A 16171-nucleotide genomic window follows, 5' to 3' on the forward strand; every position below is an offset into this window, starting at 1 on the left:
GTTCCACAAAGACTAAAATACTCTCTGGCTGTTTAAGGGAAAAACTTGCCATTTCGTCTTTAAAGCATCTGCTCAGTTACTTTGACTATAAATCTTTATGTGAACCTTGGATTATAGCCATAATTTACATATTTTATAGTAAATGCTTATCAAACATTTGTTCTATTCCATACTCTACATTTTGCCTTTTATATTTATTTTATTACATCTTGTTCTAAATTGCTACATAACAAACTAGTTTCCTTACCTTCAATGTCCTCAATTTCTCTGAGTGTTTTTTCAGTAGGTTGGATAATAAGCACTTCAATTTTCCTATACTTACATTAAAGAGTTCTTGTTTGTGTGTTAGTTGTTCAGTCATGTCCAACTCTTTGCGACCCCATGGACTGTAGCCCACCAGGCTCCTTTGTCCATGGGGTTCTCCAGGCAACAACACTGGAGGGGGTTGCCATTTCCTTCCCCAGGGGATCTTCCTGACCCAGGGATTGAACATGGGTCTCCTGCACTGCAGGCAGATTCTTTACCATCTGAGCCACCAGAGCCTAACGAAAGAGCTAAGCATAATTCATTTTTGTTTAGACATTTCTGAAGTTGGGTGTGGATTTTAGTGTCTGTATCTATATCAAATCACTTTCACATTATACATTTAACCGTGCAGCATTTCTTACTAATTCCTCTACCTACTCCTATATTGCTTCTAGTTTCTCAGATGTTAAGCTCTAACAATATTTTAAATATTTCTGTGCTCTCTGCTTATTCCACCGATCTCTTTTTTCCTACTGATAACGTAATAACAAAGGCTTCTTATAACTGTCATAATATTTTTATATCTTCTCAGGCCAGTGGACTATATTATCCTGAAATCAGGGGAACTATTTTTCCCCATTTATCAACCCATCTGAATATCTTTGAAAGTGCTACTTAATAATTTTAAGGAGACTTTAGCATTGCATTAAAACATAAGGATGCAATCATTTCTTTATAAATTCATCCTTATCTTAAACACTTTTCTGTTTAAAATTTTGGGTGTTTATTTTTAATTATGTACATACACTTTCATTGTGAACTATTTTGGGGAAAATAGAAGTGTCTTTCTGATTCTCTCCTATTGTTCCTCTCCCCAGAGCCGTGCTTCTCTTGCAGAAGCCGAGAAACATTGTCCATGGATGGCCTACTGCAAAAGAGACTGCAGATCATTTTGTCCCATTTGTCATTTTCTTCATCCAACATTTCCCTAATTTTTCTTTTCTGAGTCACCATGACTTATCATACAACATCACTGATCTTAGGGAGATATGGCTAGATTTAGTTTCTCTCACAAATGCTAAAAATTTAAGTTTCAACTCAACATCCCAGTCTGGTTTCTAGCAGCAAAACTTTTCGATTTTTGTAATTGCTCCTTTTATTGACTGAGTTTATTAAAGGTCTGGTTTTCCACCTCAGATCTCTCTGATTAATCTCCCAATTTGGAAGCAATAGACACATAAAAGAATTACAATAGATCTCATGCTGATTAGAACCTCAGAGTGTTCAGTCTTCTAGAAAGCTAAAAAGTCCTTAATGGTGATGAGTCTTTAAGGGGGGGACATATTTAGTGAAAACAAATTTTGAGCTGGTTCTGTAGAATTGCCAAGTGACAATTAAGCACAGTGTAGGCCCTCAGAGATGATTTAAATGCATAGTTTAGTTTGGGTAGAAGAATCAGGATTGCCTGGTGATGAACATATCAAGATAAATTTGTTTAATTTCCATGGAGAATACCTTCAATATATTAAAAATTTCCTCCCTGATTATTTGGGGATTATGTTAAAAATAAAATCAATGTCTGTAAAGAAGAGGAGGAGGGATGTTTGGGTTTCGTCTTCCTGGAGTTTTCACAAAACTAATCAACACTAAACTGGCCCAAACAATGCTAGCAAATCTGTTCTCTCAGCAGCTATATGCTAAATCCTGTATGTCTTCCATCTGGAAAAGCTGGTCAATCTCTAACTAGATAAGGAGCAAAACAGTCTGAAGTTTGGAGTTTAGGGGAGGGGAAAGGTTGATCAAACCCACTTATCACACTCCTGAGTTTTGAAGGACAGTGGGAAAAGTGACTCTCCTTGTTAGGGGTGCCCACCCCCTTCTTTCCAGCTAAAGGGAATGCTTTGCTATGCAAATAATGAGCCTGATTTCAGAGGAAGTGAAGGACTCAAGATAGTAAAGAAACTCACCTTTTGGAGGTAAATTAACTCTTTTAAGGTACTGTTGAACAAATTACTTCTCCATGCTCTGAAAGTTCTTAGTGTCCTAAAACCCCCAAATCACCTGAGATTAGTTTGCTCTGTGGAGGATCAGGCCTCGTAAAGAGTGAGTTCAACTGAGAAAACATCCTTTGTCTGTCCTGGTTAATGTACATAAAAGAAGCATGTAGGAATCACTCAGCAACTGGACATTTGTGTTTGACCCCAACCAACTGGAATCTGAAGGTTGCCAGTGTCAAGGTCGGTTCCAAGCCTAGTAACCTGAATAAGTTTCAATTTCAGACTTACTCTGTTTAAATAATTCTGCCTCCCTTTTTCATTACCCTCAATCCCCAAGAAACCTGATGTGAGAAGTTAGGGCAAGAAAATGGGGGACACACATTGAATCCAGTAGGAAATTGCTCAACCTAAAGGTTTCAGAGACCTTTAACATGTCTCTCCTTGTGTAGGTCTTAAAAGAACATATGCTCACAATGAGTAAATCAGGTGGATATAAGTCCTGCAGTATAAAAGTTTGTGATAGTCAGGTAAGCCACTTTTTAGGATACTTAGAACAAACAAGGAGCATTCTGTTTAATACTGGAACCACAACATTTATGTTGAGCCTTAAGAAGTCGTTAAGAATCTTAATGAAATTTCGAAGTGATGCCCACAGCTCTGTTATTATAATCAGGCTGTGTAAAATTACCAGAGGATGACTGTTTTAGAGCCAGCATATTTTCACAAAGGTGATTCACATTAACATAGATATAAACCATTCATTTGAGACATAAAATACATTAAGGTTATAATATTTATTTGAAATTAAGAAAAATGGAACACAAAATAAAAGCTTTATGAAAACTTGTAAATATATTAGCAAAGAATGTAAAGAAAATAGAAAGACTGGAATAGTTTTAAGATGAGGAAGTTATAAGTAAATTTGCTCTCTTATAAAAATGTTTCCAACTTCATTTTAATGAAAACTAGAAACAATAGAGGAGGAAAGAGATACTTGCATCTAAGCAACTGGAATGCGATATTATAATTGCACATTAACTCCTTGAGTCCAAACTTTCTGGATGTGAAGTTAAGTCTGCTTCATATAGCACTCACAGACTAATTAAAGAAGGTTTATAAGTTCTTAAAAGATACATCTTTTTCTACTTTGGAATCCTAGGTGAATTCAAAGGAAAATGGGTATAGCTTTAACCATACCTGTTGTTACCATAGAAAAAGAGTACTTTATTGTTTTTCATAATCATCTTTTGAAGGCTAAAGCAAATTGAATTCAATCAGAAATTCTTTCTCTCCCTCCCTCTCTTATAATGTGCATGTCTTTGGCTCTTCCCCTGGGTCCTACCTCAATAACAAATTGCTTTGAAAACCAAATGACAAGAATTAAAAAATTAGCATGAGCCTTGAGATGAACATAGTTATTATATCTTTTCTCAAAGGAATCAAGGGCAACTATGTACATGATAGTTGCTGATACCAGAGGGACAGAGAAACAATTTCAGGGGTAAATGATAGAGCCCAGTGTTTTAAACTCTCAATCAGTGTGCTTTGGATCCTTTAGAAAATTATCTGCTGGCCAGGCCTTCAGTTAATAAAACTAAAGATATTGCTAAAGTAATGACAATGAAACTATGCAAAACTAGAATCTACTTGCACCTTGGCTACAGGGCTCAAGGATTTATGATAGAGGTCTTGTTTTTAAATATTTTATTAGAAATCAAGTTATAAAGAGTCAAGAGAGATCAATGAGATCTTTTCTTCAAGAATGTGATGAAACCTACTTACTGAAAGCAGGCCCTAAGAAATTCTTAAGAAATGTAACTCAGCAAATTATTGTTCCATCCTGTCTTTTTCTGAAATTTCACATTTTTGAGACAAGCATTTCGATAGTAGTTAGCACTACAGTATTATATTTTCTGAGTTGTTTGTTTTGAACTATATAACAGCATTTACATTCAGGGTTTATAGAGAATATTTTGAAAAGAGAAAAAGCAGAGACAACTGGAACTTGCTTCACTCAGTTAATTCCTCAAGTAAGGTGACTTATGGTGATTTCAAATGGCTTCCTCAGTGAGAAATATTATTTTCTTCTAGGACTAAGTGTTGCACATCTTTAATTTTTAATTCATCTTTCAAAAGTTCCTGTGATTTTAAAAAAATATTAAAGCAATCAATTATTTTCCCCTAAAACAAGCCACTTTTCTTCATGAGTGACCACTGCAGTTTTGACCCCTTCGTTTACTCCTAAATGCTGAAAGTATAGAAAAATGGGACCCTTGCAATACCACCCGGGTCCAATTGCTAACACTTAACCTACTCCCAGTTAAGTTTTCAAAATTGTGCTAGTCTATCTCAAAGGGTGCACCTGAGTAATTCTGTATCATTTCTTACTTGACAGCCCACCAATTATCTTAAACTCTTCAGTGTTAGTCACTCAGTTGTGTCTGACTCTTTGGGATCAGATGGAATGTAGCCCTCCAGGCCCCTCTGTCCAAGGAATCCTCCAGGCAAGAATACTGGAGAGGGAAGCCATTCCCTTCTCCAGGGGATCTTCTCCATCCAGGGATGGAACCCAGGTCTCCTGCATTGCCGGCAGATTCTTTACCTTGAGAACCACCAGGGAAGCCCTGAACTGCTCTAGGGAATACTAACAACCTTCTGATTCTCAGGTAATGTAGGTCACCAACGTTGTTTTCGCACTCTTCTTTTCGCTTTAAAGGGCTTCCCAGGTGGCGCTAGTGGTAAAGAACCCACATGCCAATGCAGGAGACAAAAGAGTCGCAGGTTCGATCCATGGATCAGAAGATCCCCTGGAGAAGGGCATGGCAACCCACTGCATTATTCTTGCCTGGAGAATCCCATGGACAAAGGAGCCTAGTGGGCTATCATCCATGGAGTCGCAGAGAGCTGGACACGACTGAAGCGACTTAGCATGCATTTCACTTTAAAAAGAGTGTGTATATCTTACACAATTTGCTCTTTGCTGAAACAAAAGCATCATTAAGGAAAGTTTGGAGACTTGGGTCAGAAGCTGTATTCTCCTAGGTTCCCCTTATGTAATATTAACACCATCCTGAGCTCCGGCCTTTGAGTGGCGAGCGACGCGCGGCACTGTGACTCCCTGGTCCAGAGGAGGTCAGCTGAGGTGCCGTCAAGTATTACCGGCTTGGCATCTCATTTCTGAAAGAAATCAGCCAACTCCACTGGTGCACACCCCAGCCTCCTCTATTCCCCTCCCTTCCCCAACAGATGGGAAAGGCTTGGTGGCGGTTCAGCCGAACCCCCTCCCCCGCACCCAACCGCCACCCTGGGCTTTATGTCCTGAGGCAGCGGAGAGGGCGGCGAGCCAGCCCCGTCTGAAAGTCTGCCCTCGTTCTGCTCCCCACCCGCGCGTGCCCCATTCAGTCTCTCCAAGGTGTGAGCCCACGGTGAGCTCCCTAACTCTTGCTCTCCACCCCTACTGAAAACCCAAGATCTCGACCCCTCTTACAGGGGTCTACCCAGGCGAGCTTTCTCCCCAGACTCCACACCCTGCATGGCTGCTTGACCTTATTTGGCGAGAAACCTGCGGACCTGCCTTTACAACTCGCACCCGCGTGAGATAATCAGATCCGGCTTCACCTGCGCACGGGGTCCCCCTGCGATCTGGCCGCACCGGGAGAGCCCTCGATGCTGCTACACGCAGCCCCCGGGTGCGCCATTTGATCCCCAGCAGGGAGGACGCCCCCTGCCATCCCCACTGCAGTGGGGCTGGAGCTCCGGAAAGGGGCGTTGTTGGCGGGGGATGGGGGGCGGGTGGAGGAGGCGGAGCCCGCCACCAACCTTGACAACCCGCCAAGGCCGGGTGATCCTTGGGGGCTGCCAGCTCCTCGGCTGCCCTGAGCCCTCTCAGTGTGGCGCTGCCCGGCGGCAAGGGGGTGGTGGAATGAGGCACAGTCAAGACAGAAAACAAAGTCAGCAGGTCACCTGGCAGGTTCAGGGCGAATTATGCAACGAAAGTCGGGGAATGTGGGCCACCCCCCCCCCCCCCAGCTTTTTTTTCTTAAGCTCCTAGGAAGCCGGTTCCAGTTTCAGGGTTGGACAGGGATCTACCGAGCAACTCCTCTGATGTGGTTACGACTTTGTTGAACTCGAGTGATGCTCCCGCCCCATCTTTAAGTAATGGGAACATTATTCTGGGGGCGGGGGCGGGCGGGACACTCGGTGGGGTGGGTGGATGGGGTTTGATCCAAAAGCAATGACAAGAATCACCCTACAGCCTCCGTAAGGTACTCGGTCGAGCGTTATTAGTCGAAAGTGTAAAAAGAAAAAAAAAACCACCTGAAACCTAAATTAAATAATCATACACATTCAATTCCTTATCTTCCCGGACTATGCCTTCAAACAGACTTCGAAGAGTTAAAACTGACCATAGCTCATTGTTTTCCATGCTAACATTTTGTGACATTAGGACTATTTTGTTAACTAGGTATATGCAATTCACAGAATTTCACGGTAAATTCCCCAGACCAAATATTTGGCTGAACAAATAAACAACATTATCCATTCCTGAAAATAAGCCAGTAGAGGAGGGTGGATGTTTGGGGGAAGGTGGTTGCTAGAAAGTGACCGGAGCCTGGCAGCCACTGGGCTCAGGATTTGCCCTCGGATAATTTGCCCAAGTACTAGAGATCTGCGGGTTCCTCTTCAATGACAGGGACGTTTCAGAAAGTTGCTGGAAAACGGGCAAAACAAGACGAGGCTGCCTGAGGGGAACGCATAATGGGCTTCCCCTAAATGATTTATTCGACCTCCTTACTATTAATCAAAGGGGCAGCGACCTGGGGGGCTGGGGGAGGGGGGAAGTAACCCTCTTCGCAGGGAGTTTTGGAGGAACTGTGGAGTCTTGCTGCCTTTGCCTGGGGCTCTGATCTCCTCTCTCCACCTGTGCTCTCCAGGGAGCTGGGGCTTTGGCAACCGCTCCACTTCTATTTTTATTGGTTTCCACTAAGCTGCTCCTTTCGGAGGATTGTAGGACTTCAGTAATTAAAAACAAAAATGAGTCCTGCTTCACCCACCCCACCCCCAAGAGCACATGGAAGAGTGTGTGTACAGGAATGGTGGTGAGGGGGGGCACACAGCACCACCACTGCCACTCACACCTACATCCTAGGGCAAAGAATGCACTCCTAACAGCCCACCCCACACACTACACAGAGACACACTGCTTTTGCCCCAAACCCATCCAAGCCCATGCACACACACACAAAATGAGCCCAAACAAACTAACATCCCAAGGCATAATGTAGTTGCTGGTGGAGAGTAAGAAAATGCAAATATCCTCTGGTTCTGAGCCCCTATATCCCTGTCCTTCCAGAAAGCCACTTCTGTGCCTCACTGGAAGCCTTGAACTCAGGGACAGACTGCTCAAGCACATCAGCATTTTCCTTCTTTAGTCTGGCCCCAAACTGAGCTTTCTGCTTGAAGAAACCCTGGCTCAGAACATCACATCCACCAGGTATATCACTTACTGCCCAGCTTCAGGGAAGTGGGGAGGAGAGCAGAGATCAAGGGAGTTGGTATTTGATTCTATTCAGTGGGACACTTTCATAATGCCCACTTAGAAATTCTGATCTTTCAGTATCTGACCCCATTGCCAGTCCTTACCCGGCTCAATCTCTTGGAATTTTGAACTCAATGGAAGCCTTCATCTGGGGGAACAGGAGACAAGAGGGGAAAGTTCAGAGACACTGGAGAATTTTCTACCATGTGGTATATTAAAATAGCGGATCACCAAACCTTTGGAAAGTAAGGCAGATTATTTGCCTTTTTGGATAAAATCCACTTCTCAAAAGACACACACACACAAAAGCAACCAAAAAATTCCTAACACACGCACACCGACACATGAAAATGTGAGTGTGCAAATTCATTTTGGTGTGAAAATATCGGTGCCTGTAGCAACTGGAGACACCCTGAGGTATCATAAAAGCAGAAGTGGGAACCATTTCCCTAGAGCTGAGACTTTTACCCATCACACTCTGCTGGGACACACCTCTAACAGGTGAACAAAAACAGAGGATATACAAGGAGCCCAAAACTGAGTCTTTAATCCAGCCTACTCCTTTCATCCCACTGTTTCTCCAAGGCATGTGCCATCCAGATGGGAGAGGGTGCTGCCTCCTTATCCTTGTTAACATTAAACAGAAGTGGAGAACAATTCACCCTGGCGATTCCCATCCTCCACCATCATTCTACTTCCTGTCTTCCAACTTAACCACCCCCAGGTACCACCCTCTGCTGTACCCCAACCCCACCTTAACAGAAAAAAATCTCCTCCAAAAGAGACAGAGTGTAGGAAAAGAGAAAGAATTGAAGATAAAAAGAACTTAGTTTACCTTTAAAATAATGACTCATTTTATTTTTTTCTTTTAATATGTAGTTATAAATATATTTTGTCAAAATATATGATCAATATGGTCAAAACATTTGCACGTAAAGTCATAAATAAGGTCAAGGTGAATGTTTAGATTTTTTTTTCCTTTTTTTTTTTTTTAAGATAAAAGTCCAGCTATAAGGAAGCAGTCTGTGTAGTGTGTGGGTGAGTAGTGGATGGGATGTGTGTGTGTGTGTGTGTGTGTGTGTGTGTGTGTGTGTCCCCAAAGAAGGCCTGATCTCAGCGGCACCCACATCCCTCCACTACCATCTCCTGATAATTTTTCAGAACCACCTTGTCATACTCATCCAGGTACAGCATGGAGATGGCGCTGAGTTCGGTGGGAACACAACAGGCTTTGGGGATACTGGAATTGACAGAGTTGACCAGGGTCTGCACAATGGCGTGGTTGGTTGAGTTGAGGTGGTCGGCCAGTGGAAAGGGGCAGTCCCCGTGGCAGTAGAATGCCTGGTAGCCTGGTGGGGCCACAATCCAGTCATTCCAGCCCACATCACTGAAGTCCACGTAGAGCGAGTGGCGCCGGCAGTTCTTATTCTTCTTCCGGGCCCTCTGTGGGTGATGCTTGGGGCTACGCTTGGCCCTCCTGCGTCGGGTCAAGGCATGTCCCCGGCCATCATGGCCAAAGGTGACCAGGAGGGGCCGGAGCTGGGCCCAATCCCCACTCCCTTGAGGTAACGATCGGCTAATCCTGACATGCTGGCCCTGGTGGGTCCGTGTCTGATGGAGGTGGGTCACCTCAATGGCCAGCCCATAGTTGGGCTGCTTCTCCCGGGTCCAGCGAAGGACTGCAGGGCTCACATCAAAAGTTTCCCACCGCGTCACATTGTGGTGGACCAGTCTTGTGTCCAGTAGTCGTGTGATGAGGTGCCCAGGCACCACTTCTGCCGGGGGCTTCATAACCTCATAAATGTTTATACGATGAAAGCCCTGATCCCAGTCAGGGCCCTGGTCCACCTGCTCCCGGAAGAGTCGAAGCTCGGCAGACGAGATCACCTCGTTCTCTGGGATGCTGCTGAGGTTAAAGAGGAAACGAAAAGCAGAGTTTTCGCTGGTCCCTGGGATGTTCTCCAGATGTTCTAGGCACCATTGGGGAGGAAAAAAAATAAGAGAACAGAGAAAAAAAGCAAATGAGCTTTTTCAGAGACTGAAAAGTCAAGAAACAGCTAAGAGTTGGGTGATGAGTAGTGAACTCTGTTTATAGTGGAAGCCTATTTGGGAGAAATAAGCATACCTTTAATTTCACAGAGCAGATAAATGAGGCAGTGAGCAGACCAGCCAAGCCTAGCTAGCATTCAGCAAGCACCAAAGACAGAATCTCCCAACCTCCTTTACATGTCTAATAATTTCCATGTGTCAACTCCTTACTCCACCACCATCAGACTCCCCTTTTAAAGCCCTCTTGGCTTTGTGTACACAGTTTTCTTTACAAGTGGTTGTAAAGAAGAAGAGGGGCCAACAGAGCAGAGGCAGGAGGGAACATGCACACAGCCACCCTCTCCCTCTTCTTCCACTTTCGAGTATGTTACCAAACATTTCCCCAGCGATCTTGGAAACACAGAGCATGCCTTGTTGATCATGTTACAGAGAGGAAAATAAATTCCAACACAGTAATGATGCTGGTGGATTAATAACTCAGATTTACTTTGGAAAAGAAACATCCGCTAGGAAACATTCAGATCGGATTACAAGGCCCCTATTGAATAAACCTGACAAACACACAGCTGTAATATTAAATTCAGTAGGTGCTTTGGAAAAAAAAAAAAAAGGCAGAAAACCTGGCATAAAAGGCTTTGATATAGCAAAAACACACCGCAGGGGCTAACCCACGTCTGAGTGGTGTCATTCCCTTCTCGCCGACCCCTCCCTTCCCTTCTGTCTCCAAAAAATAAATTCAGCCACAGCTCTGGAGACTCTTGAAGGTAAGCAGCTCTCTTTTCCCAGTCTCCTGGATTTGGGGCTCTGATGTAACCTGAACTCCTCGCCTTCCCACAGCTTCCACTGCCCCACCCCAGTCCAGATTCCAGGTAAGGGACTGACCTTCGTGGTGGAAGCTCCTCACGGTGTTGGCCCGACTGGCGGGGCGCTCAGGATACTCCAGACCGATGCCCTGGATCTGCTCTTCCTCTTCCTCCTCCCCAGACTGAAGTCTGTAAAGATCCCGCATGTAATCCGGGATGACTGCGCTCTTGCTAGGCTGCGGGCGGCGGCGCAGCCCGAACATCTGCAGAAGTGTGGCCTCGAAGTCCCGAAGGAGCTCATGGCTCTGCCCTGAGCGGCGTCCTCCCGCGTGGCCCTGAATCTCGGCGACTTTTTTCTTCCCCGTCTCAGGTATCAAACTAGCATGGCTCGCGCCTCCTAGCAGGACTTGGCATAATAAAACGACCATCAGCATTCGGTTACCAGGAATCATGGTGTCTCTGGGGAGGGGAGGAGGTGGAAGGGTAAAGAATAAATAAACACCAATAACTAGAGAGAAATAGAGATGTCTCTGCATAGGCGTGGAGAGCTACAGCTAGAGGGTCCAGAAGTAACACAGGTCAGAAAGATCAAGTTTGTGTCTTCCTCTGACACACACACCCCCCCCCACCACCACCACCAGCTGCAGCCATGCACGGCCTGAAAGTAGGAATTGCCCTGTAATTACTTGGTCTAACTTGTTTACAGTCAAATAACCCCAAATCAGATAGCCTCCATCCTGTTAATCTTTTTTTGTCCCAACTGCTATCTGAGCCATGATCTCAGCTTGGCTTCTTTAGGGATAAACAGTTAACAGTGAGAAGGTAAAGAAGGGTGGGGGAGGGAGAGTTCAAATGCCAGCGCTCTCCTCTCCACTTCAGACCTTCAGCCTCTCTCTCCCTTCTCCTCCACCCCCCTTCTTCCTCCGCCCTTCCTAGCCCGACTTCCACAACTTCCAGCTGGTTCGGAGGGAGGGAAAGCAGAGAAGCAGGAGCAGGGTGAAGACACGGGGCGGCAGGATCTGGGAGCGTACCGAGTGGCCAGAGGGTTTATTTTACTGTGGCTGAGGAGTTTTGAAATGCCCAGCAAAAAGCATCTGATCGCGCCCTCTCGCTCACTCCCAGGGAAGGGGGTGTGGGAGGGGATGATTCCAAGGGCGACCTCTGTGAGTTTTGACAAGCAGCTAGGAGCGCGCCACAGGGGCACTGGGTGCTCCCAGTCATGTGGGGAGGGGGGCGGTCAACTCCCCCGACTGAGGACTTTCCGTTTGTTCAGCCCCTTCTCGCTCCCCTTTCTTGTAACGCAGTGATCAGACAGAGAGCCAGTGGAGCAAGCTGCACTTCAACCAGAACCGGTAGGCTCCGAGCGCAGTGGCTGCCCGGCCTAGAAGAAAGCGACAGCGCTGCCAGAAAGAAGAGTGTGGACTCTGGAAGGAAGGTCCGACGGGAGGGACACAAGGCGAGCGCGGGTGGGGAGGGCAGAGTGAATTCCCGGGAAGAGGGAAGGAAGAGGTGTCTACTCACTGACAGAAAACAAGGCATATAATAACAGTCCATGATTCTTGACAGCCAATCTTGAACAAACTTGCTGGAAAGGCTCAGAGGAGCTGCGGCAGTGCGTTGCTCTGGATGGCACTACGGAATGGCTCCTAAAATGAATATTTGAATATAATGAGACTGGCGCAGACGGACTCTGTTTTTCTTCCAGCCCCTATGAGTCACGTGAGCGCAGAGGCCCCGCCCCACGCACGGAGGAGCCCGCCCTCCCCGAGGCGGGCGGTGAAAGGGCCCGCGCGCCCGCCCCCGCCCCCAACCCCTCCCGCCCCGGGCCCCACCCCCTCCCGGAGAGGCCGGCCTCCCCGCCCGCAGCCCCAAACCTCCAGCGGTCCGGGAGGAGCTCGCCGTGGCGCTCTGCGGAGCCCTCGGCGGGTGTCTGGGTGCGGCGCGTGGAGGACGTGGTCCTCGCCCCTACCTGTAGCCTTCGGGGCGTCGGGCTGGGCCCTCGTGCCAGCGGCCTGAAGCCAAGGGTCTGGGGAGTACCGTAGGGGCTGCGCCTTTCAGCGCGAGCCCGCCTCCAGTGGGGCCGGGATAGGGGGCCGGGGAGTTTCAGCCGCCGAAAGCCTCAACACCGAGGGTCATTTAAAAAGGAAAGCGCTGAGGGACACACAAACACACACGCCGCGCGCACCCCACTTCCTCCCCAGGGTCTCGGAGAGGCCAAATACTGCTCCCAGTGACAGCTAGTAACCCCCTGGCGAACGCCTGAGAATGTCGAGAACTGGACAGCCGCTTTAGCTCCCAGCCCAAAGCTGCGGACCCTGTCGCGCGGGACGGGAGGGGGAGATATTTAGGCGGTTATCGGTGTGGGAAGGTGGTGAGAAAGCCGCCGCTAGGCTCCTTCCTCCCGTTCCTTTACGGAGAAAAACTCCGCACTACGGCGATCCCCCGTCAAGCAAAGCAAATCCCCAAAGTGGTCGGCGGGCCATTCAAGGCACGGCGGCAGGCGCAGGGATGCAAGGCTCGCGACAGACTCGTAAAGAGGCATCTCCTGAGAAAAGGCGCATCACATGTTTCAGGTCTCAAGGTCGCGGAGGTTTTACAACTCCCGACCCGCCGCAGAAAGGAAATCCCACCGCATTCCCAGGAGTCGTGGAAACCGTGAACAGCTTTCGGCCTGCGCTCGACCTCTGCGTCTGCGTCTCTCTTTCTCGCTCTCTCCCCAGCACGTCTTTTTTAAACCACTACTCCTCCCCCGCCACTTCCTCCCCCCACCCCCTTCCTCCTTTGCACCAGCTGCAGAGTCGCAGCAAATATTTCTTCAAGAATTTTACCAACCCACAGCTCAAGGAATTACTAGGGTTCTGATTCTAACCGAAGAGGCTGCATGCGTGGGTCGCTCAGCACAGGGGCCTTAAAAGAAGAAGAAGAAATAAAAAAACCTGACCTACCAACTGCGGCAGCCCGGGGCCTTTTCAAAATCCTGACCCACGCAATTCTGCGGCAGCCCGGCCCGCCCCAGGGTCCTGAGTCCCACGATTCCCGCTGCAAAGCGCAGGGCACCGGCTGCCCTTTCCTGGGGTTGTTCCCAGATGCTGCTTCGGGTCGCTTCAGAGCTCAAGGGCTCAAGTTGCCCACCTCACTCTCCCTCGCAAACTTGGGGGCACTTGGAGGAAGAGGGGGAAAGGATCAAGCGCTTAGCCCTCTCTCCGGCCGCGGCTGCCCAGCGCCGCCAGACACCGCGCTGGCCGAGTTGCGGAGGCCGCTGGCGCCCCTGCGCGACGGTCCACACCCGGCGAGAGTCGCGCTGCTTTTTGACCGGCTTTAGGTTTTCCCGCTCCCGAGCCACGGCTGGGGCTGACTGCGAAAGGGTTTGGAAGAGCAAAGAGTTTTGAGACGCCTAGACCCCTCAAAATGCCCGTGGGAGGAGCTCCAGAAATGGGAAAAGCAGACGAAGAAGGGCCGGTCCCCGCGGGCGAAGGGACAGTGGAAAGGGTGGGAGCCCCGCAGTCCCCAGACCATCGTCCGACCCTAAGAATCTTCCAGGGCGCCGCGCGAGAGCGCGCTGCGCTAAAACCCAGAAACCTGGGGAAGAGGGAGTTGTGTTTCAGTGTCAGATTCAGAAGGATTCTTCTCTAATCACATTTTTCTCCCCCAATTTTCTTAATTAAGAGATAAAAGCCGAAAATCACTTTCGTCTCCAGAAATTTTTCTTGGGGGTCTGGGATGGATCTTGTGGCAATTGTCTTTTCCTTTCTTGCTCGAGTTTTCTCCTAACTCCAAAGTTTGTTCAGAGCTGGCCTCAGTTTACCAACTCAATGTCTTTCGAGGTTTTAATGTCTCACAAAGACTTCAGCTCATAAAACGCGATGCTAACCATCCACCAGTTGGTGCCCGGGAAGCGTCTAAGGCCGCTGGCCCAGCTCCCGCGGGCAGGGGTCTGCAGGGACCTGAGAACCCCAGGACCCTCTCCCGTCGGCTTTGGGCCGGGAGGGCCAGTAAGAGCAGTGCGTCCGATGTGCATATTGCCAGCGACTCTCCGAAGGACACGACAACCCAGGAACCTGCATCCCCAGAGCGGCTAGCATCCCGGCCATCGTCCCGACAGACCCTACACCATGAAATGATGGAAGAGCGACTCCCTGGATGCTCCAACTCCACGAGAATAGCTCGTGGAGTAGGCGTGTTGGGCAACTGCGGTTCGCCTGCGCTCAGGGGCTTTCGCCTACTGGGGGCTGGCTGGGTTGGGTGACACTCCCCTAGACGCAGCCCTCCGGCGGCGCGCACGCTCCAGAAACCGCAGAACTGCGCTTCCCACCACCGAACCAGCCCAGGTTAGGTGTTCTCTCTCCACCTCGACGCCCCTCAATCCCCTCACTTTCTCCGGACCTCAGAGCCACCTCTCCCTTTTCTCTCCGACTCTTCCCGCCGGACAGTCGCAAATGCTAGTCCACGAGCGGCATGTTCCGCTTAAGATCCCATAGTCTTTCCCAACGACCTCCAACGAAAGGCTTCTCCTCTCCCCTTTTTTCCTGTCCCGAACCTACTAAACGGTGAAGTCGCCCGGGGCTACCGAACGGAGAAAGTTGTCGGGGCAGAGGCAATAAGTGTATATGGAAGTGTCTTTCAGCACCAGCATCCCTACCTCTAGTAACCTCTAGTACCACCTTTGGGGGGCGGGGGTAACATATTTTGCCTCGACCACAACCAGAATCCCCTACTTCTCCCCTCAAGGATGCGCCTCAGCACCCCACTCCGCCCTTCGCCAGGTTTAGCCTTGCTCACCATAGGTCCCTGCAGTAGCGGGTTCGCCAGCAGCAGCTTCTGGGGACCTCTGAACAGCTGCAGTGAACCTGGGCGAGGGCCGAAGACTGGGGCGCAGCAGGCTCGAGACGGCGCGGACGGGAATCCCATCAGGGAGAGAGGCGAGATACTCAGCACTGATCAGCAGCGACGTCGCAGGCTCGGGTCCCTCGGCTCAGATGCCAAACTCACCTAGCTTCCGGGCCGAGCTCCGCTCCCGTTTCCCCCCTCCTTCCTCCTCTGCCTTCTTGCATCTTCTTCCTCCTCTTTCCCTCTCTCTTTCTTTCTTTCCTTCCTCCTCCTCTTCCCCGGCAGCCCCTCCCTTCTTCCCTCCTCCCTCGCTCGCCTCCCTTTCTGGGATGGGAGCCCCGCCCACATCCTCCCATCCAGCCGCCGGGCCTCGCCTCGCAGGCCCTGGTCCCGGAAACCCAGTCAGCGCCGGAGTCCGCCGCTGCCGCCGCCCGAGCTGGGACGCCGCTGTGTCCAGCTCTGGGAAGCGATCGGGGCTCACCTGGGGACCACGTGCAGAGGTACTAGAAAGCATGCACCGACTAGTCGCAGTACCTTCCAAAAATACCCATGGGAGTCTGGGCTTCCCTGACTTTAGGAGTAACTGCTGCCCAAACTGATGATTAAAACACTGAGTAATCACCATTTACCCCGAATAATTAGAGATAATGAAACACCTCTAAAATCAGGTTATGGAGAAAGGAGCTGTTGGATTGGTTTAAAGGGAGGCC

The 16171-nt window shown here is 48.8% G+C and overlaps 1 protein-coding gene across 6 annotated transcripts; it reads right to left on the minus strand.

The window, feature by feature from the left end:
• Positions 1-8612: 8612 nt before the first annotated feature.
• Positions 8613-15708, minus strand: BMP4 (bone morphogenetic protein 4). Of its 6 annotated transcripts, none has more exons than XM_019968928.2 (4): positions 15414-15708; positions 12156-12280; positions 10714-11093; positions 8613-9752 (listed from the first exon to the last, which is right to left on the minus strand). In XM_019968928.2, the coding sequence occupies exons 3-4, from the start codon at positions 11084-11086 to the stop codon at positions 8896-8898; spliced, it is 1230 nt and encodes a 409-aa protein (XP_019824487.2). In that variant the 5' UTR covers positions 11087-11093; positions 12156-12280; positions 15414-15708; the 3' UTR covers positions 8613-8895. The 6 variants fall into 6 exon arrangements, with proteins under 6 accessions (XP_019824487.2, XP_019824484.2, XP_019824485.2 ...); XM_019968925.2 differs by having other exon boundaries at positions 10714-11040; positions 15624-15700; XM_019968926.2 differs by lacking the exon at positions 15414-15708 and adding an exon at positions 13265-13345 and having other exon boundaries at positions 10714-11040.
• Positions 15709-16171: the final 463 nt, after the last annotated feature.

This window comes from Bos indicus, chromosome 10 (genome assembly GCF_029378745.1).
Source record: "Bos indicus isolate NIAB-ARS_2022 breed Sahiwal x Tharparkar chromosome 10, NIAB-ARS_B.indTharparkar_mat_pri_1.0, whole genome shotgun sequence".
In the NCBI taxonomy this organism is placed as follows: Eukaryota; Metazoa; Chordata; class Mammalia; order Artiodactyla; family Bovidae; genus Bos; species Bos indicus.